Source organism: Mesocricetus auratus, unplaced genomic scaffold (genome assembly GCF_017639785.1).
Source record: "Mesocricetus auratus isolate SY011 unplaced genomic scaffold, BCM_Maur_2.0 Super-Scaffold_100676, whole genome shotgun sequence".
NCBI classification, from domain to species: Eukaryota; Metazoa; Chordata; class Mammalia; order Rodentia; family Cricetidae; genus Mesocricetus; species Mesocricetus auratus.
Genome location: NW_024429266.1, coordinates 176,794,360 through 176,815,213, shown reverse-complemented (window position 1 = coordinate 176,815,213; position 20,854 = coordinate 176,794,360). Strand labels below are relative to the sequence as shown.

The 20,854-nt window shown below is 40.8% G+C and overlaps 1 protein-coding gene across 2 annotated transcripts; it reads left to right on the top strand.

Annotated features, from left to right (window-relative positions):
* Znf22 (zinc finger protein 22) lies at positions 1–4,025 on the top strand. Of its 2 annotated transcripts, none has more exons than XM_013110261.3 (2): positions 1–151; positions 1,848–4,025. In XM_013110261.3, the coding sequence occupies exon 2, from the start codon at positions 1,934–1,936 to the stop codon at positions 2,645–2,647; it is 714 nt and encodes a 237-aa protein (XP_012965715.1). In that variant the 5' UTR covers positions 1–151; positions 1,848–1,933; the 3' UTR covers positions 2,648–4,025. The 2 variants fall into 2 exon arrangements, with proteins under 2 accessions (XP_012965715.1, XP_012965716.1); XM_013110262.2 differs by lacking the exon at positions 1–151 and adding an exon at positions 181–382.
* The last annotated feature ends 16,829 nt before the right edge of the window (positions 4,026–20,854 follow it).

The window sequence follows — 20,854 nt, the reverse complement described above, 5'->3', positions numbered from 1 at the left end:
AAAGGACCACCGGAAGAATCCGCAGAACGCGGTGGTGTGTGCCAGGGACCATAGAGGGTCTCTCCGCCGCTTCCTAGAGCGGCCGGCAGCGCCGCTAACAGCCCGCACTTCCGGCGGGCGAGGAGCAAAGCGAGCTCCGTGGCGGCCTGCGGTGAGTGCGCCTGGGCTGAGGGTCGGCCTGGCCGGGTGTCCGGCGAGGCTGCGCAGGGCACGGAGCCGTGCTAGCGGCCAGGGCGAGCGGCCTCGGCCTGGCGTCAGCCTCGGCCCGGGAGCCTCCGCTTGTCGCGGAGAAAGACTCCATTGTGGGAAAACTTGGGCTGCACCGGGCCTTTGTGAGCGACTTAAGAGGAGCTGGTGGATTCTTTGTTGTTCTCATAAATGGGTGAGGAAGCAGGTGCATGCCTGCTAGACAGGTTTCCGGCACCGGGGCTCTATCGCCCAGCTTTACCGAGCCTCTCTCCTACTGGAGAACCCAGAACACCGGACTTGGTGTTGGAAGAGGGGGCCATGGACCTCCAGATATGCCAGTGAGAAATCAGGCCCCCGAGGCGGCTCCTGGCTTGGGATGGGTGTGCTAACTAGCTTTGTGCCTGTGTTTACAAACCCACAAAGGGAGATGACGGCATAAAGCTGTATAACCCCCTCCCAATAAATGTACATAGGTAGATTTGGTAATCCGTATCCATCAGTTTCCAATGAGTTGTGACTTCCTCAGTATTTAAAAAGATGCGCTTTAAAATGGATGATTAGTGTTATAGCTACTTATTGAGTACCGTGTACCCCACGCAGTGTCTCCTGTGTAATAGGCGGTCTGTACACAGCTGAGACAGTTAACGGCCAGCGATTGCTCTTGCTTTGTGTTTTATGCAGTTTGCTCTTTCTGTTGCTGCAGCTGCAGCAGATAAAAATTCTTAAACACCCAGAGAAAGTCCTGCTCACTCTTAACGCTTGGAGAATTATTACACAACAATGAAGGGGGGGTGTCTTTTGTGTTTTATTTACTTTGTATGCTTGTATGCAAAGAAACTCAGGACAATAACTGACTTGGAAGCGTAGGCTTTCTAACCCAAGCAAGACACAATAAAGGTTTTGCTTTGCAGCCCCGACTCCTCCCACATTGCCACCTATTTGGAATTTGTGTGTGGCGGGGGAGTGGGGGGGGCGTTTATTTTGACATTTTAAACAGCCTCCAGACAACCTTAAATGTAAACAAATAAAATTAATTTAAAACTTAGAATCGTGCCTTCTTTCTTGGCTCTGTGCAGTCTAGGAAAGGAGGAGTAAGGTCGTTTTTTCAGATTTTTTTTCTCACCTATTACTTTTTATTCTTTTTGCAGAGTAGCTTCCATCTTCAACAGTTTGCTAGGTTATCATCAACAGAAATAGCTAAACAAATAGGAATCTATGGTAAAGTAGTATGATCTGTCATTCCTTTCGAATTTGAACGTCTTAGGTAGCTGCTATTAAGTGAGATTTAGCAGTCAACACTGAAACGAATTACTCAGTGGTAGAAAGTGTGACGGTCTTTTGCAGTGACTTTTCTATTCCCACTGAAACTTTGTCTTGTTTTTACCTTTTAGTCCTTCAAAATACTCTGTGTTGCTGCTCCCTAACACATTTATGTTTTTCTTCACCCTTTGTTTTGCCTGCCCAAACACAGTAAAATTGAAAATTGATGATTTTTTTTAAGTTTAACTTGTGGAGTCAGAATTATCTGACAGGTATTTGTCTCTTAAAATTGCATTTTTATTTGTACTAGGTGTGCTTTGATTTAAATATGGATGCAATTTTGATAGACTGAAGAGGTGTTAAGTTGAGTAACAGGAATCTCTTTTTTCTACATGCAGAAAATTCTGAGCTGGGTTCCTCTAGGATATGAGACCTTAGTTCAGAAGACAATAGAATCTCTTGACGATACATCTGGCCATTCACCATGAGGTTAGGAAAGCCTAAAGGGGGTATTTCTCGAAGCTCAAACCAAGGCAAAGCCTATGAGACCAAGCGTAAGACATCCCGCCAGCGGCAGAAATGGGGGATGACCATTCGATTCGACTCCGGCTTGAGTAGAGGGAGAAGAAACATGGATGAGAAGCCCTACAAATGTACTAGATGCTCGAAGAGTTTCAGTCAGAGCTCCACCCTCTTTCAGCACCAGAAGATCCACACCGGGAAGAAGTCCCATAAGTGTGCTGATTGTGGGAAAAGTTTCTTTCAGAGCTCTAACCTCATCCAGCATCGGCGGGTGCACACTGGGGAAAAGCCCTATAAGTGCGATGAGTGTGGAGAGAGGTTTAAGCAGAGCTCGAACCTCACCCAGCACCAGAGGATTCACACTGGAGAGAAGCCCTACAGCTGTGATGAGTGCGGCCGGTGCTTCAGCCAGAGCTCCCACCTCATTCAGCACCAGAGAACGCACACCGGGGAGAAGCCCTACCAGTGCGAGGAGTGTGAGAAATGCTTCAGCCAGAGCTCGCATCTGAGGCAGCACTTGAAGGTGCACAAAGAAAAGAAGCCACATAAAAGAGGGAAGAACGCCAGGGCCAAAACTCACCCGGTGTCCTGGAAAGCTGGGAAAGGAAGAAAGGCGGTGGCTGGGCTCCGCCAGGGGAAGGGTGCTGCTTCAGGCCTTTTTAAAAAGAAGAAGTGAGGGAGGCCGGCGCTCTCTCCTGAGAAAGGCTGCTTTGTAGTGGAGCACTTAGATACGGATCCTTCCCTTGAAGGGGTTTCATGACATGGGGCTGCCCTCGTTTCCTTAAAATAATAATGCATTTACGTGACATGGGGCACAAAGAACTGAAAAACATGTTTGGTGAGAATATAATATCCTCAGCCTCAGCTGAAATTTCTCCCTTATGTTTTGATAAAAACTATCATGTTCTCATGATTCACAAGTGTGCCAATGATTACTCTGTTCTTAGGAATTTCTGTAGGAAATCATTAATGAAGAAGGAATGAGTTTCAAGTTCTGGGACAGACTGTATTTTACTTTTTTTAATGTTTTATAGTCTACTAACCATTAGTATAAGTGTTGACTCAGTATTTGACATAAAATGCATTCAAGTTCATAGTTTTCTTTTTTGTTAGTGCATATTGTATGAGGTAAGAGTTGTTTTCTTCAGTGTGTATGACGCATCTATATGAGGTGCTTTGATCGTATCCATCCTTCTTACCCTCTCCTCCTCCTGGCTGCCTTCCTTCCTGCCAGCTCCCTTCCCATTTAAGATGTTTACCCCAGACGCTGTAAATGAGAGAAAATGTAGTCGGTTATTTTCCTGAGTATGACTGACTTTGTATAATACAGTGATCTCCAGTTCTTTCCATTTTTCTCCAAACAGGATTTTGTTGTTTTTGGACAAATAATAGTTTATCGTAGCATTTGAAGGCTTTAGTGACAGCCCACTTGTGTTTGTTTTTTCCCTTCTACTCTGTGGGTAAAGGGGACAAAAGGTCCCTATGTGGCTTCTCTTTACTTTTTTTGTTTTGTTTGTCATATTCTTAGAGTCTAAAGAATCCAAAATGAGAGACCACGGGACCTCCCATCCTAATACTGTTTGTGATCTTGTCATTGCTGTGTCACTTGCTGTCTGGACATTGGATTGGGCTTACGTTGAGTCATGCCTGTGGCCTCTTGGCATTCCCTTGTTCTCTTACACACACAGCACCTGCATGAATAAACTGTATTTTACCAAGAAAGCCTCAGCTTGCTCCTGGCTGAAGATCTACAATGTCATAGACTGCGCTTTGAATAATACTGACTGTCTGAAGCAGATGTTTGTCCCCAAGTTACTGGCCAGCGTACTGTAGCCGTTAGAATTTACCTCTATAACTTCATAGCAGCTGTTTAAGAAGACTAGCATACACCCTTCTTCCATCAGAACAATACCAAACATGCATTCCTGATTAGCCTTGAGCTTGGATTTTTCTTCATTGAATGCTAATGTTTTTCTGATTTTTATAATATCAGTTCTTCCTGTATTGATGACAATTATCCTTAAAAATAAAGAATGAGATATTTTTGCATACTACTATCTTCTGTTTTTCTTGAGAGAAATTATTTTTAGTGAGTTAGAAAACAAGTCACTTTTAGATTTGTTTGCTCTTTCTGGTTTCCTCAGATCTGAACTTCACCTCCCTTCTGCCCCTGTGCATGTAAATGGAGAGCCATAGCATGTGGCCTATTGACAATAGTTATATCCAACACGATATACAAAATGTCTTACAAGTATAAAGGTATTGCAGTCATCTTTTCCAAAGACTTGATCCCTGATGTCCTATTATAGCCACATCACTATAGCAGGGGCACGGCCATGGGGCCCTATGGTGTGTCTGTCAATGTTAGATTTGTCTCTGAGATAGTTTCTGTGGGGGAAATTTACACCATTTTCATAAGTTCTGGGAATTTCCCATTCTGATGCCAACCATGGGGTTCCGGCAACACTAAGGCCTCTCTATTAGTTTTGATAACGTACACCCTTACCTAATAGATCTACCTATGTTCCTTATTAAACTCGTCAGTTTCAATGCCACTTGCTTTGTATATATTCTGAAAACCCTGAAGCTGGTGGGTAACAAAGACAGTGATTTCTATGAGTATTCGGTGGTAGCCAGTGTATCTGTGTTTCTTTTTAGAAACTAATAAAATGGAAAGGTGACAGCTGTGTAAAGTTAATAAGGAAATACACTAGTAGAAACTGGATACCGATGTGAGTCTAGTAGGTAGTACCTCTGAGAATGTAGCATCATTGTATAAAAACGTGTGCTCCTCAACCCCTGTTTTCTGAGTTTCCAGTGTCAGGTGTTCAACACCATTCTTGTCATGCTGCAGACGTCTTCATCTAACCCACAGTGGCCTAGGGCGTGGTGAGGAAGCGCTTTGCCACCGAGCCACATCCCACATCCATCAGACTCCTTAGCCTCATACTTTATTAGGAGAACAAGACAAGCTCCAGGGTTTTGTTTCTGGTTTCCGTGGTGGTTAAGTATGCCCAGAATGTTTTCTTCCCAGGGAGTAAGGCGTGGAGTTAAGAGTGGCTTGGCTTGAATCAAAGGGCAGAAACAGAATAGAAACAGGAAGGTAGTTTAAAAGTCTGAGGTAGCCGTGCGTCTCAGCTGGCTCCACCGACTCCGTTTCTGTTGGTGCTGTGGTGGGGTCTTGGTGTGAAGCCCAAGCTGTCCTTAAATTCATTCCCTTGCTTGAGCCCTCCAGCTGCCAGAAGTGCACGTGAGTGCTGCCAGGGCCAGCATGACTTCCATTTTGACTCCAATACCACTATTCCCAAACACTTTACTGTGAAGACATCAATGATTAGTCATGTAGCTTGAGCTAGATGTTCCCTTGTCAAGGGGATGAGCTCCACCTTGGTTAGACTGGTCCCACGTGGGAGGGTAACAGATGCTAAGAAAGGAATTAATGCCACATTCAAGCAGCTAGAGGTATGCAAATATTAGAGGTATGCAGATAGGACTGCTAGACTGTCTACCTGGAGCCTGGTGTTAAATTCAGTTCTGCCCTGTTTGTGATACCCTACAACTCAAAAAAAAAATACTGCTGAGTCCTTTTGATAGAAGTACTTCTACACAATATAACAAGCAGCAGTTAGAAAGTTTCACCGGGGGCATATAAAACAACAAGAAAAATATTTAAGAAAACTAGTTTGAGTTAATGAATGAACAGGGACCTGGGTAATGTTATCACTAACACTTCTAGTTCAGAGGTCACCAGCTTGGTAAAGAGTCCCAAGCTTTGTATCATAGAAGGCTTGTAGAACACACAAGCAAGTAAAGGAGGCGGCAGCTACAGCATTATTACACAGAACTACACAGAAGTCCTTTATGCATTACTGTATGCTTTTGAAGCAAACATACTCTTTAACTTAGTAGGCTAGTAAATCAACAGCACTGATGAAAACCAAAACCTTAGGATGCTTACAAATCAGGGACCAATGCTGGTGATCACAAACATTAATTTCTTACGTACAGGTGGCCTCATATACAAAAAACAAAGGCAAATAGATGGGGGCCAGGTTTTCAAATAGCAAGCAGCACACACACACTCTCTCTTGCTATTGCTATCTCGCGCTCGGTCTCTTTATTTTTATCCAAATGGAGCAAATTGAAAAGAGCAGTGTCTTAAGTACTGTCAAACACCCATTGTGGAGTCAAGAGAACAGAAGCTCAAGGTTCTCTGCTACAGGACACATTTGAGGCCAGCCTAGTGTATGTGAGATCCTGTCTCAAAAGCAAACACGGTCAAAGGCATCCATTGTCTATTTTATGTGTTCAAAATCCAGACAGACCTGTTGTATAAAATGGGGTTATGTGTCACTTTGCATTCAGTACATGTCTTTAACTCTGTAAACTCCCATATCAAGCTCGAATATGTATATCTACACATTTCCAGTCACAGATACATACATTATTAGATGGCATTAAATGTAGGAAAATCACCTAAAACGGTTGTTTTAGCCGTCTAGGAGACTTAAGCAGATAACTTAAGTGAACTTAGACTTTTAAGATAAGTTTACTGAGTTGTCAAAAGCCTGGCAAAATTAGCATGAAACAGCAGTTACTTTAATAAGCAATAAAATATTTTCCAAGAATTCATTTAAATAAATGTTTCTAAGAGCAGAATAGCATTTTAAAGGCTAGTTGCTTTAGACACAGAGTTAATTGCTAGTTTCACTGTACATTGGATTTTGACCTTAGAAAATTCTTATTGGGCTGTGATCGTGACTGGTTGGTACACTGGTAAAAAGTACCAAATGTCTATAATCTCAGCACTGTAATCCCAGGCAAGGTCAAGGTCACTTTTGGCTACTTAGTGAGTTTGAGACCAGCCTGGGATGCATGGAACTGTTTTATTGTTACTGTTTGTTTTCAATACCATAGATAATTTTGTATTTTTGAAACATTTTATAAAAAAATGTTGTTGGACTGGCAAGATGACTCATTAGGTAAATGAGCTAACCCCCACACCTGACCACCTGAGTTTTATCCTTAGAATCCACACAATGGAAGGAGAGAACTGATCTTACAATTGTCTTCTTTGCATATGTCTCCTCACACACATTTTTTAAAAAGTAACAGTGTGAAGCAAGCTTGTTTCTAATTTAAATAAATAAATAAATAAATAAATAAATAAATAAAAGTGGGTCCCTCATCAGAAGAGTGGATAAAGAGAATGTGATACATCACACAATGGAGTATTAGCAGTTAAAAATAAATGACATCATGAAATTTTCAGACAAATGGATAGAGCTAGAAAAAATTATCCTGAGTGAGGTAATGCAGACTCAGAAAGACAAACATAGCATGTATTCACTCATAAGTGGATATTAGCTGTTAAGTAAAAGATAATCATGCTACAATCCACCGCCCCAGAGAGACTAGGTAACAAGGAAGGCTCTGGTAGGGATGTATGGATCTCTCCAGGAAGGAGGGACACAGTAGATTTTGTGGGTGGACTAGGAGCAGGTGGGGAGGGGAACAGGAGGGGCCAGGTTGCAGAGGCTGGAGGGAGAGAAGATGGCAGAGAAGGCTGGAATTAGATGGCATTTTGGGGTGATATGGAAACCTAGGGCAATGGAATTTATGAGGGTGACCCTACCAAAGGATACAGAACCCTATTAATGAAGGATACAGAACCTGAACCAGCCATCTTCCCGACACAGGCAAGGCTTCCAAAGGTCACACTGAGACACCAACCCAGCCATATAACCTTTGGCCCTCAATCCATCCTGTCTGCACAATGTGCTGAGGCCATGGTGCTTTGGAACTTGTGGGAGGGGTAAACTAATGACTCCAATTTGAGGCAGCACATGCCATAAGAGGGAGCCCATGCCTAATATTGCCTGGATGACCAGGAACTGGAGGCTGGACAGCCCAGAGACCGAGAGTAGAACCAAACACAACTGACCTAAATAAATAAATAGATAATAAATGACAAGTAAATAAATAAATGATTCCTAATTATATTCTGCTACACTCATAGATTGATGCTTGGTTCAGTCATCACCAGAGGGACTTCCTCCAGCAGTTGATGGGAGCAGATGCAGAGACCCTCAGTCAAACATTAGGCAGAGAGACAAAGAGAGAGAAAGAGAGAGAGAGAGAGAGAGAGAGAGAGAGAGAGAGAGAGAGAGAGAGAGAGAGAGAGAGAGAGAGAGAGAGCAGCAGATTGGAGATCTTCATTGGCTCCCTCCCCTCAGAGATCTAGTTACCCAACAGAAAAGGGGGAGGAGGAATTGTGGGAACCAGAAGGGTTGAGGACACCTGGAGAGCATGTCCTAAGGAATCAACTAAGCAGGCTCCTGGGGTGTCACAGAGACTGAAGTGGAAATCATGGCACCTGCACGGGCCTGCACTAGGTCCTCTGCATATATGTTATGGCTGTTGGCTTGTTGTTTTGTGGGGGACTCCTTACTGTGGTGGTGTGAGTATCTCTGACTCTTTCGCCTGCTTTGGGGAGATGATCATGAAGTCCCACTCTTAGCTGAGGAGCTTTGTCAATCATTTTTTTCTGGAAGATAGAGTCAACTTTCTTAAAGGATTTGGCAGCCTGCAAGGATGCCCATGATCCAGTAGATGGCTCTGCACCTATACACACTGGCAGATCCAAGTAGACTGTGTTTTAAAGAAGATGGAGAAGACATGAAATAAGGAGGGAATAGTGGTGAAGGTATAGGGAGAACCTGGAGGGAAGAGGTGAGATGTGCTTTTGATCAAAGCATATTGTATGCATATATGAAATTCTGAAATACCAATTACTTTAAATGGAGGGCAGGGATATATGCATCTAAGCATTCCTAGTTAAAGTGTGGTCCCACCCTGCATTCTCCATCATCTTCTAGGCTTCAATCAAACCCTGTTACATGGTCTAATACAAGTTATTAGAACTATGCGAAATCTTTTGCTGAGAGGCATATTCGCCCTCTAGTGGATGAGATTCCTTAGGCAATTGCTGTTTCTTGGGCTTCACTATTTTAATAACCAGATTGGGAAGACATGTGTGTCTTTAGACTATCTTCATTTCTGTCAGGCCAGTTACAGGTCTTTATTATGTCTTAAAACCTCAATATTGAGATGAACATGCCTGTATCTGGAACATACATAACAGAATGCAAAGAGGTACCAAATGCAAGGAGAGACCAAGGTTTGAGTATTTCATTAATGTCAGGTAGCCATGTATAAGAACCAGTTTTTAAATATAACTTCTTGGGTTTCTCTTACTTTTGGAAGAGCTGGCATAAACAACTCCATCTTGTTGGTTTGAGACAAGGTCTCATCATGAAGCCTAGTTCCTCCCCGGTCCTTAAACTCATAACCCCATGTTTCAGCTTCCCAAATACAAGAAAGAGCTCCATGCCCAAAATGACCTTATTTCAATTCTGATGACTTCTCCACTTGTCTATGAAAAAATATCCTCTGAATATATTGATGATTAACCATTTTACAATGTTGCCCATTGTCCCATAGTGCCAGGATAGGTATTTCATACTGCCACCCAGTGTGCACATGGGCTCACCATCCATCATCTCAGTAGGTCTAATTTGATATCATGTTGTAAGGGAGTAGGGAGGGGTGTAAATGACAGAAGTCTAGAAATCAGTCCCAATAGTCTTTTTACTTTAATTAGGCCCAATTTTCAAAACCTGAGATGCAGAAGTGACTCTAAGTCAGGCAATACTGAAGTGCATTCTTAGTATAGCTAAAGCCTAGTTGACCTAGAGGAAAGATTACAATACTGGTTGTGTATTAATCCCATTATTCTCTTTGGCTTTGGCCTCTTTACTCAGTCATGCATGATTGCACTGCTTACACTTTTTCCTGACTTATCACTAATTCTCAGCACATAAACTTCCTGGTGTTCCCCCTTTACCATGCTGTAGCAGAGAAACTGGTCTCAATTCTCTTCCTTCCTGCCCGTTTGTGCCCTCATCCAGTCCTTGGATAGGATGAAACCATTGTCAACTTACAACTAAGTTGATAGCATTTCTGATTCTGCTGTTCTTTCCAAACCTTCTACTACTGTTGATTTTCAAAAGCTTTAGTGGCTTCTTCATACATTCTGTTTTATAGCTGTATCCAAAAATGATTTTTCCATATTTCCTGACACCGACTCCTGCACTTACTCATTTATTCTTTATTTATACCCTTTGCCTGTACCCAGTATTGGATCTTACATTTTTTACACCTCTGATGTTCCCTTTCTCTCCTTCCTCCATGAAGCCCTAACACTAGTTCATCATATGTAGAACTGTAATAGCATGTATATATTATACTAGGTGTTACTGATAATGTACTGTCAAATACTTATATATCTGCCTTAGTCCACCTCGAGGTCAGATTCATTAAGATAATTTAGCAAATACCTAGTAACTACATCTCCTCTCTAATTACTTACAGTATTGGCAAATGATGAGGGCAAAATTTTATGATTTCCCAAAGGTGTGTGAGTTTCACAGAAAACATTTTGAAGTCAAACTAAGTACTGAAAGCTCCCATGGGATTAATTATCCACTGAGTAACCACACTGTAGTGACTAGGAGGTGAAACATCGTGTGATGGGATTTTGGGAAGCTCCAGAGAATGGCACTGACTCCCTAAGGTGTTCCATTGCCATTACTGCTAACTGTTCGTGGTTTTCAGAAGCCATTGGCACAAAACAAACAAAAGTAAGTTGGCTTCTCCCTCTCCTCTGTCTCATGCTTTCAAATCCACACTTCCTGCAAGCAGCCCTACTGCTTGCTCTTACACATTCCACTTGTGTTTTGATTTGTTTATGTCCTGCCTTGTCCCCGAACATAAGACTTTCATTAATTCTTCAGCCTGGTTTCCTTCGTGGCTAATCTTCTTGAAAGACTGATTTATACTTAAGGGGACTGAAATGAGTGCCAAAGGAATATGAAATTGGGCACAGGCTCTCTATGGCTAGTAGCTATTTCTCCCATAGGAAATAGTTTTAAATGGGTTTTCTTGGGGGCCATATATAGACAAATAAACTCTTGAGTTTTAACCAAGAAACCTGTGATTTTACAATTCTCCAGGTAATATTGGTGTCCAAAATTTGGAGGCACTACAAGTGGAAAGTTAGTAATTGGCTAGAAGTGGTATAATGAGCAAGAAGTATGTTGTTAGTACTTATTAAATTATTTTCCTTTGTGTTTGGAAGACAACTTATCACCGCACCAAGTTGCAGAACAGTAGATAAGATAGCAGAACATCCATGCTGGGTATGATGGGTGGACAGTGATAAAAGCCTCCATTTCCCTCTCTGCTTTCTGGTTCTAACAGTATGAATCTCTTAGCTGGTACCCCAAATAATATCTTGGACCATTACCCCAAATAGCATCTTCCTAATAAAACTCCACTTTTCTCTGTAAGTAATGCTAAAAAGTGCTTCACTAATGCATCTTTTTCAAAAAGAAAAAAAAACACGTATTATTTGGTCCTGGTGTATAGTCTCCCTTTCTCATTAGTCCTTAGAGAATTTTGTACAATGTATTTTGAGCATATTCATCCCCTATCCTGTTTCCTCTCTGCTCTATCTCCATTCCCTCTCTGATCCATCTCCATCCCCCACTCATCTAATTTGTCTTAAAAAAAAACACCAAGTACAATGAGTGCTATCCACCTGTTACAGATCTGTGGCCTTCCACTGGAGCTTGGTGAACCTAATATTTATTAATGCTGAAATGCATGTATTCCCCAGGTGTGATGGTTTGAGTGAGAAGGGTCCCCTTAGACTCATGTATTTTAGTACTTGGTCCCCAGTTGGTGTAACCCCTTTGGGAAGGATTTAGAGGTGTGACCTTATTGGAAGAGATGTACCACTGGGGAGTGGCTTGAGACTTAAAAAAACTCTTACCATTCCCATTATGCTCTCTGCTTCCTGTTTGTGGCTCTGGATGTGAACTCTCAGCTGCTATTCCAGCACCACATCTACCCGCATGCTGCCAAGGTGCCTGCCTTGATGGCCATAGGCTCCTCCTATTCCTCTGGAACTGAAATCCCTAAATAACCCCTTCCTTTTGTAAGTCACCTTGGTCATGGTGTTTTATCACAGCAATAAAAGGGTAACTAATGTAACAGGTCTTGTTCAGAAAGTTCTTTCTTGTACCAATGAGTTAAGCGTATTCCCTATTTTTTCCACGATCATATTCAGGGTTTCATGTCTTTACATTGAAGTTCTTGAACCATTTGGAGTTGAGTATTGTGCAGGGTGTTAGCTATGGATCTATTTTCATTCTTCTACATATGGCTACCCTATTTAGCCAGTACCATTTCATAAAGATGATATCTTTTCTCTGGGGTGTATTTGTGAGGGTTTTTTTTTTTGGTGGGGCAGGATTCTGGTGTCCATAAGTATGTGGAGTCTAGTCTTCCATCCTATTCTGTTGATCAATGTTTTCATGCCAATACCATGCTGTTTTTATTTGTATAATTCTGTAGCACAACTTGACATCTGGGATGCAGTTCTTCTACTATTCAGAGTTGTTTTAGCTAATCTGGGTTTTCACATTTCCATATGACGTTTAAGATGTGTTTTTCCAATTTGTGTGAATTGTGTTGGAATTTTTGTGGAGACAGAACCGTATCTATAAACTGCTTATGGTAAGGCAGCCATTTTCACAATTGTAATTCTACTCATCTGTGAACATAGTCAGTCTTCCCATTTTTGATATCCTCTTCAATTTCATTCTTTAATGATTTGAAGTTTTTATATGTCTTTCACTTAACTCAAAATGTAATTTTGAGAGCATTATGAAATGCTGCCCCCCACTTTTATTTTTTGAGACATGGTTTCTCTGTGAAGTCCTGACTGTCCTGGAGCTTGCATTGTAGACCAGGCTGGCCTGGAACTCAGAGACCCACCTGCCCCTGCCTCATGAGTGCTGGGATTAAAGTGTGTGCCACCACCTGGCCATTTTCTCTTGTTTATTTCTCAGTATGTTTGTCATCTGTGTCTAGGAAGGCTACTGATTTTTGTGTGTTGATTTTATATTCTGCTACTTTGCTGAAAGTGTTTATCTTCTGTATAAGTTTCCTGGTGGAGTCTTTAGGGTCTTCTGTGTATAAAACCATAATTTTTGTGATAAGAATTCTTTGACTTTTTCCTTTCCTATTTGCATCTTCTTTATTTCCTTCAAGGGTCTTATTGCCCTAGCTAAGATTTAAAGTACTATACTGAACAGGTGTTAAGAGAGTAGACAATATTGTTTTGTTCAATTCGTGGAAATACTTTGAATTTCTGTACATTTAGAATGATGTTGGCTCTGGGTTGTTGTAAATGCCTTTTATTATGTTGAGATGTGTCTCTCATACCCATAGTGTCTCTAGGACTTTTATCATGAAGGAATGTTGAATTTTGTCAAAGGCCTTTTCTGCATCTCATGAGATAATTATGTTTTTGATCTTTTAGTTTGTTTAGGCTGAAGATGATGCTTATCAATTTACATGTGTTGAACCACTCATGCATCTCTGGGATGAAACTAATGTGATGATGGTAGGTAATATTGTGATGTGTTCTTAAATTCAGTTTACAAGTATTTTGTTGAGAATTTATAGGTAATTTGGATAAAGGTTTTCAAATCTTGATTTTTAAAAAAGAACCAACTGTTCATTTCAATGATTTTTGTATTGTTTCCTGTTAGTGTTTGTTTCTAGTTTATTAATACATCCAGAGTTTGATTATTTCTTCCCATCAACTCTTTGTGGGAGTTATTTTTCTTGTTTTATTTAACCCTTCAAGTGTGTCATTAAACTATTAATACGAGACCTCTCAAAGTTTTTAATGTGGCACTTAGTACCAGAACTTTCTCTTAGGGTTGCTGTCATACAGTCACAACAGATGATATTAATTTGTCAAGAGGAACATTGCTAAACCAACAATGCCAATCTGTAAATATGGAGTGTCTTTCATTTATTTGGGCCTTACACTCAAATTCTTTCTTCAGGTTCTGCTTTCCAAATTATGGTAATGAATTCCCTTCTTTTTGTTCTTATTCCCTTTACTAATCCTTCCACAAGATACACACACACACACACACACACACACACACACACACACACACACGTGTGCGTGAGTGTGTGTGTTTCATTTGCTTTACCACTTACAATGCAAGTTATCCAAAGTAAATTAAATATTTAAGTGTAAATTTAACTTCATAACCACTATAATATAAGCAGTCCTGTTATGAAGGTTATTTTGTAACTCAGTCATTATTTCAACTCAAATTAGCTTTCACCCAAGAAATGCCTTTATAAAAAAAACACCTTTCGCTTTAAAATTATTTTAGAAGGATAGAGTTCATTGAAACTATTTCTAATGGAGCATGAGCCCAAGTGGAACTCTGTATTAATCCCCCTTTTTAATTTGTTGGCATTGCTGAAGCTATTTTATGAATCATGTTGACAATCACTATCTTGTCTCTTTCAGAATCATTTGGTATGTGGTAGAATAACTGAATACTTTATTAGTTAACTAGGACTTTTGAGAGAAGGAAGATTAATAATTATGCCATCTAACATCCATTAAATAGATCAAACCATGTAGACTTTTTCTTTATTTAGACTTCACTCCTAGTGGTTTGTAATGGTGTGTTCTCACCAGGTATGTCTAAGTCAATATATGGGCTCCCTATTTTTTAGGGCTCACATCAACATTCTACTTTCCATCAGCAGTAGTAACTATACACTCAAATATGGCTACTATCCTAATTTATAGCATCATAGATTGCTTTTGACATAGTTTTTGAAATTTGTATAATTTCTAAGATGTGAATGGTTTTATATATCTGATTTATTTTACTCAACTTTATTTTTTGTGATGTTTTTATTTTCTTTTTTGTTTGAGAATTTATTACTTGCATATAATATGTCCTAGTTAGATCTGCATCCCCAATCCATCCCTTCTAATCCATTCCCTGCCCTTCTACCACTTTACCCCTCATCTCTTTTAGACCCACTGAGTCTACTTAGTTCTGCTATTGTGTGCAGTGATATAGAAACATCTACTAGAACATGAGTAGTCTCTGGTAGTCCTCATCACTGAAGAAAATGGACCTTCCCTCCCCCAGCAACCCTCAATTACCAAAAGTTTCTCAGACAGGGAGGGGGCTTCATTAGTCCCCCCACCTCCACGCTGGGAGTTTGGCTGGCCTGGTCTGGTGTAGGGCTGGAGCATGAAGTCATATCTGCTGTTGGTTTTTGTGTGTGATATATCCCGCAAATATTGTTTCACTGCAAATGTCCACTATGGCTGGATCTTGCAATATTTCTGCCCCCTTTCTAGATGATTCCTGAGACTAGAACTAAGCACTCTACTCTCTCTTATTCTCTGTATGTTGACCAACACGGATCACCATCTACTACTGAAAGATTTTCGGATAAGGATTGAGAGATACGGTAATGTATGCTATTTAGGTAAGAATTGGGGGGCAGTTTATAACTAAGTCCAACTAATACTAGGTTCTTCCCTATGGTCTATGACCTGGCCAGCTATGGGTCTTTATCCCAGATACTGTACAAGGTCTGCATTCTGTCTTATGGATTGGGCTTTAAAACAAATCAGAAAGTACTTGATTACTCCCATAACATTTGTGTCTCATTTACACAAATCTTATCAGGTTATTATTGTAGCTCACAGGATTCATATTTGGGTAAGACCACCAATCATTTTTCTCTCCCAGTAGCAAACATGGAACCTTCTAGCACTATGAAAGCTATCCATCATGGATGAAGTTTCTAAGTAATTACCAGCTGAATTTTCTATGGTCTATGACTCAGATATATGGTATGTGGTGGTTTGGATAAGAATAACCCCCATAGACTCATGTTTGAATGCTTATTACCAGGGAGTGAAACTATTTGAAATGATCACAAGGATTTGAAGGTGTTGCCTTGTTGGAATAGATGTGGACATGTTGGAGGAAGTGTGTCACTAGCAGTGGGCTTTGAGGTTTTCAAAAGCCTATGCAAGGCCTAGCCCATTCCCCTCTCTTGGCCTGTAGACCAGGATGTAGCCCTCAGCTACTGCTCCAACTACATGTGTGTCACAATACTCCCTGCCTTGATGATAATAGACTAAACCTCTGAAATTGTAAGCAAGCCCCCAGTTAAATGTCCTTTATAAAAGTTTCTTTGGTCATGGTGTCTCTTCCCAGCAAAAGAATGGTGTCTGTGACAGAAATGGTTACCAAGGAGAAAAATAATGATGTGACAAGTCTGACCATGTTATTTGTTGAAGGAATATGGAAGACTTTGGAACTTTGGACTACAAAAACAATTGGACACTTTAAGCTGGGGCTTAATGGTCTGTCCTAGCAGAAGCATGACAGCCAGTACGGAGGGCAATTTGAACTGTGGGAGCTCAGTTCAAGAAGTTTCAAAGAGGGAGAATTATTAGTAAGGGGCCTAGAAGTCATTCTTGTGATAATTTGACAAAGAATGTGGTCACTTTTTTATCTTGTCCTAAAATTATCCCTGAGGTTAAACTGGGAGTTTGGGGTTAATGGTTTTGGTAGAGGAGATGTCAAAACAGTCTCATATTGACTGTGTCTTGTGGTTATTAGTAAGCACTCTTATCAAGATCTGTAATGAAAGGAAGAAGGCTCAGACAAAGAGAAACACAAAGTTCACAGTTTGAGGAGAAAAGGAGCACCACGAAGTGTATGGAGCTCAGTCCAGTGATTTAAAAGGATATAAAAAGTTTAGAGAAAAGCCTGATGCTAAATGTAGTAAAGGAAGTAGTGACCCCACCCAGCTAAGCTCCCAACTTGTGTAAAGGCACTAAAGAAAAGCATAAGCAGTGAAGGAAACCATCAGCAACAGAAATCTAGTACACATGTAATTGAATAGTGAACCCAAGTTCCAGAGCATCAAGCAGTAGAATTTGGCAGCTTCAGTCACATGGCTCTGGCTTTAGAGTCAAAGCTATAAAAAAGGGTTATAGAATCTCCCTCCATGACCAAGGGAAGCTGCTGCAGCCAAGCATATGACAGGGGTGTCCTGCAGTGATGCTTAGACAGGCCATTATGGGAAGCATTGAAGGTGAAGTCTGGATTTCCTTGGCCTCAAGACGTTGGAGATGCCAGAGTCATGGGTTATCTACTAAGGAGAGTTTCAGAACAGGTATGAAACCATCCCAAGAGAGAGAAGTATGTTACAGTCAATAGAGTTGGAAGGATTTGGAGTTCTGAAGAGTCCTTTGACATCAGACATGGAGATGCAGAATTTGGTGTTTACCCTGCTAGATTTCAGTCTTTCTTTGGTCCATTATTTCCTCACTATTCTCACTTTCCTCCCTTTTTAATGGTAATGTATAGCCCATGCCATTGTTTGTTGAAATATGCAATCTGATTTTTTATTTTGATTTCACAGGGGGTTACAGTTAAGAGATTGCCATGAGACTCAGAAGAGACTTTGAACTTTGGACTTCTAATAGTATTGAGACTGAAAGACTTTGGGGTTTCTGAAGTTGAACTAAATACATTTTGCATATGTTGAAGTTGAATGTGGTGGTTTGAATAAGAATTGCCTCCATAGGCTCATATATTTGAATGCTTCTTCAGCAGAGAGTAGAACTGTTTGAGAAAATTACAAGGGAGGAAGTGTGTCACTGCTGTAGGTTTTGAGATTTTCCAAAGCACATGCCAGACCCTGCCTCACCCCACCCTCTGCCTTTGGATCAAAATGTAACTCAGCTACTGCTCCAGTGCCATGCATGCTGCCATGCTCCATGCCATGATATCATGGGTTAAACCTTTGGCACTGTAAGCCAGTCCTCAATTAAGCACTCTTGACACTGTAAGCCAGTCCTCAATTAAGCACTCTTTTCTGAGAGTCGCTTTGGTTATGGTGTCTCTTCACAGCAATAGAATAGTGACTAAGACATGAGGTCATCAGCAATAAATTCTTTCCATCATGAGCTGGTGGGTAACCAAGAGCAAAGGCAATATTCTGTAATATTTGGATGGTTCATGGGACCCCACTGACAATCAAACTTAAAAAATAAGGTAGCTCATACCTGACACTGAGGTTTTCATTTAAACTCAATTTATGTATTTACGTGCTCTATTTTATGAAGACCTACAGTAGTGGGTTTTTATGTGTCTTTTCCAAAGATCTTTAATATTAGTTATCCCTCCTCATAATCCTTCTACACCTCTCTCTCTCATTCCTCATCCCACTTAATCTTTCCTATTCCATTATTCCTCTTTCCCCATTTACACCACCTGTGTTTATTCCCCTTCTCTTGAAATCTGCCTCTCCATGCTCCTTAGGAGTTTTTAAAACTTATGTGAGTACACTATTTTAAACACACATGTTTTGATTAGTTTTTGTTGGTGGTGATGGTAGTGGTGTGTGTGTGTGTGTGTGTGTATGTGTGTGTGTGTGTGTGTGTGTTTTGTCAACTTGAAGTAAGCTAGGATCATATGGAAAAGGGAACCTCACTTGAGAAAAATGCCTTCATAAGACTGGCTGTTGACAAGTCTGTGGGAGTGTTTTATTGATTTCAAATTGATGTGGGAGGTCCCAGCCCACTATGGGTAGTGTGACTTTGTGAAGCTGGTCCTTAGTTGTATAAGAAAACAAACTGAGTGAGCCATGGTCATGGAGAGCAAACCAGCATTCTTCTATGGCCTCTGCTCCAGCTCATGCCTAAGTTCCTGGCTTCTGCTGAGTTCTGGCTCTGATTTCCCTCAATGACGACGGACTGTGATCAAGAAGTGTAAACCAAGTAAGCCCTCTCCTCTCCAAGTTCATTTTTGCCAGTGTTTTTTACCACCGCAATAGAAAGCAAAATAAGGCAGAAACTGATACTAGGTTGACAGGAAATTGCTGTGACACACCTGCCCATGTTTTTTCTTTTAGTTTAATTAAAATATAATCATTTCCCTGCCCTTTTCTCATCCCTCCAAAAACACCTATGTCTTCTTTCCCCCTTTCAAATTCATGGCCTCTTTTTCTTTAATTATTATTGCTGCGTGTGTGTGTGTGTGTGTGTGTGCGTGTGTGTGTGTGTGTGTGTGTGTATAAATGCAACCTACTGAGTCCATTTTGTATTAATTGTATATATATTTTTAGGACTGGCCAGTTGGGATTTGATAACCAGTTAGGGAATCCTCTCTGGAGAAGACAAATTCTCTCAGCCTTAGTGATTTTTAATAGCCTGCAGTTCTTTTATTTTGTTTTTCTTTCCCTTAGTAAGATCTGTTTTATTTGGTTGGCACATCTGAGAAGCGCAACACTCAAGGCAAGGTTAAAAGAGGACAATAATGTTGAGGAAACACGACTTGAATATTTAAAGTCTACTTGAAAATGTACTAGGGAGAAGAAAAAACATTTTGATTCAAAGATGCTCTTTCTCTTGGAGATGTCCTTCTTGTATAGATGTCTGTGTTTTTAAGAGAAATAATTTTAAAATAAAGGTAACCATCAAACTGTAAATAAAAGAAAAGAAACATGATGGATAAGGCTGGAAGGATCTAGAACTAACAGATCTCATTCTTTCAATTTTAAAAAATATTTATTTATTATTTTAATTTCACTTACATTCCAAAGTTCTCACTCCCACCCTTCATCCTGGCCCCCCTTGCCTCTTCCCCAGGCCAATCTCATCCACTCCTTCCAACAGGAAAGGGCACCCATGGGGAGTTGACAAAGTTTGGCACATTAAGTTTGAGCAGGACCAAGCCCCTCCCCTCTGCATTGTCTGAGCATGGCATCCCCTCATAGGGAATGGACTCTAACAAGCTAGCTCATACACCAAAGATAGATCCTGGTCCTACTGCCAGGGGCTCCTCAAGTAGCCCAAGCCTCAAAACTGTCTCCCACATATGGAGGGCCTAGTTCAAACCCATAGAGTCTCCACAGCTATTGGTCGAGAATTCATTAGGTTAAACCAGCTTGGTTTTATTGTCTGCACATGGTTCCTACTATATTACTATACTTCTATTGAACAGTGAGAGTCTACAGTTTGGAAATGTGTTAAGTACTGTGATACATGAATCTGGTGGATAATTATTAACTATGGCTCATTAGGATTTAGCAAACATGTTGCAATGTCTTTAGCCAGACGGAGGTGCTCAGTGCACATGCGGCTGCCTAAGCAATCAGACAGGGCAGCACAGAAGCTCATTCACACAAAACCAGCCTGAGACCCCACATTTCTTCAGAGGAAAAGCTAGTGGCTTAAGCTATGGACACATGTGCCTGTGCCACATACCACACCCTGTCAACACCACAATCAGCTCCTTACTCTTCCTGAGTAAGTGTAAGCTCCTCTATTGAGAATTCTCTATTTAGTTCTGTACACCATTTTTTAATTGGTTCCTTTGGTGCATTGGAGACTTGCTTCTTGAGTTCTTTGTAGATTTTGGAGATCAGGCCTCTGTCAGATGTGGGGTTAATGAATATCTTTTCCCATTCCGTGGGCTGCCTTTTGTCTTGTGTCCTTTGCCTTACAAAAGCTTCTCAGTTTCAGGAGGTCCCATTTATTAATTGTCGATCTCAGTGTCTGTGCTACTGGTATTACATTCAGGAAGCAATCTCCTGCACCAATTCATTCAAGGGTGTCCCCCACTTTGTCTTCTAAGACGTTCAGTGTGACTGGATTTATGTTATCTTTAATCCATTTGAATCTAAGTTTTGTGCATGGAGATAGACATGGATCTATCTGCAGTCTTCTACATGCCAGCATCCAGTTATGCCAGCACCATTTGTTGAAGATGCCTTCTTTCTTCCATTGTATAATTTTAGCTTCTTTGTCTAAAACCAAGTGTTCATACATGTGTGGGTTAATATCAGGGGTTTGAATTCGATTCCATTGGTCTACCTGTCTATTTTTGTGCCA

Coding starts and splice junctions, on each gene's coding strand:
- Znf22 (XM_013110261.3), top strand. CDS start 1,934: ATGAGGTTAGGAAAGCCTAAAGGGGGTATTTCTCGAAGCTCAAACCAA.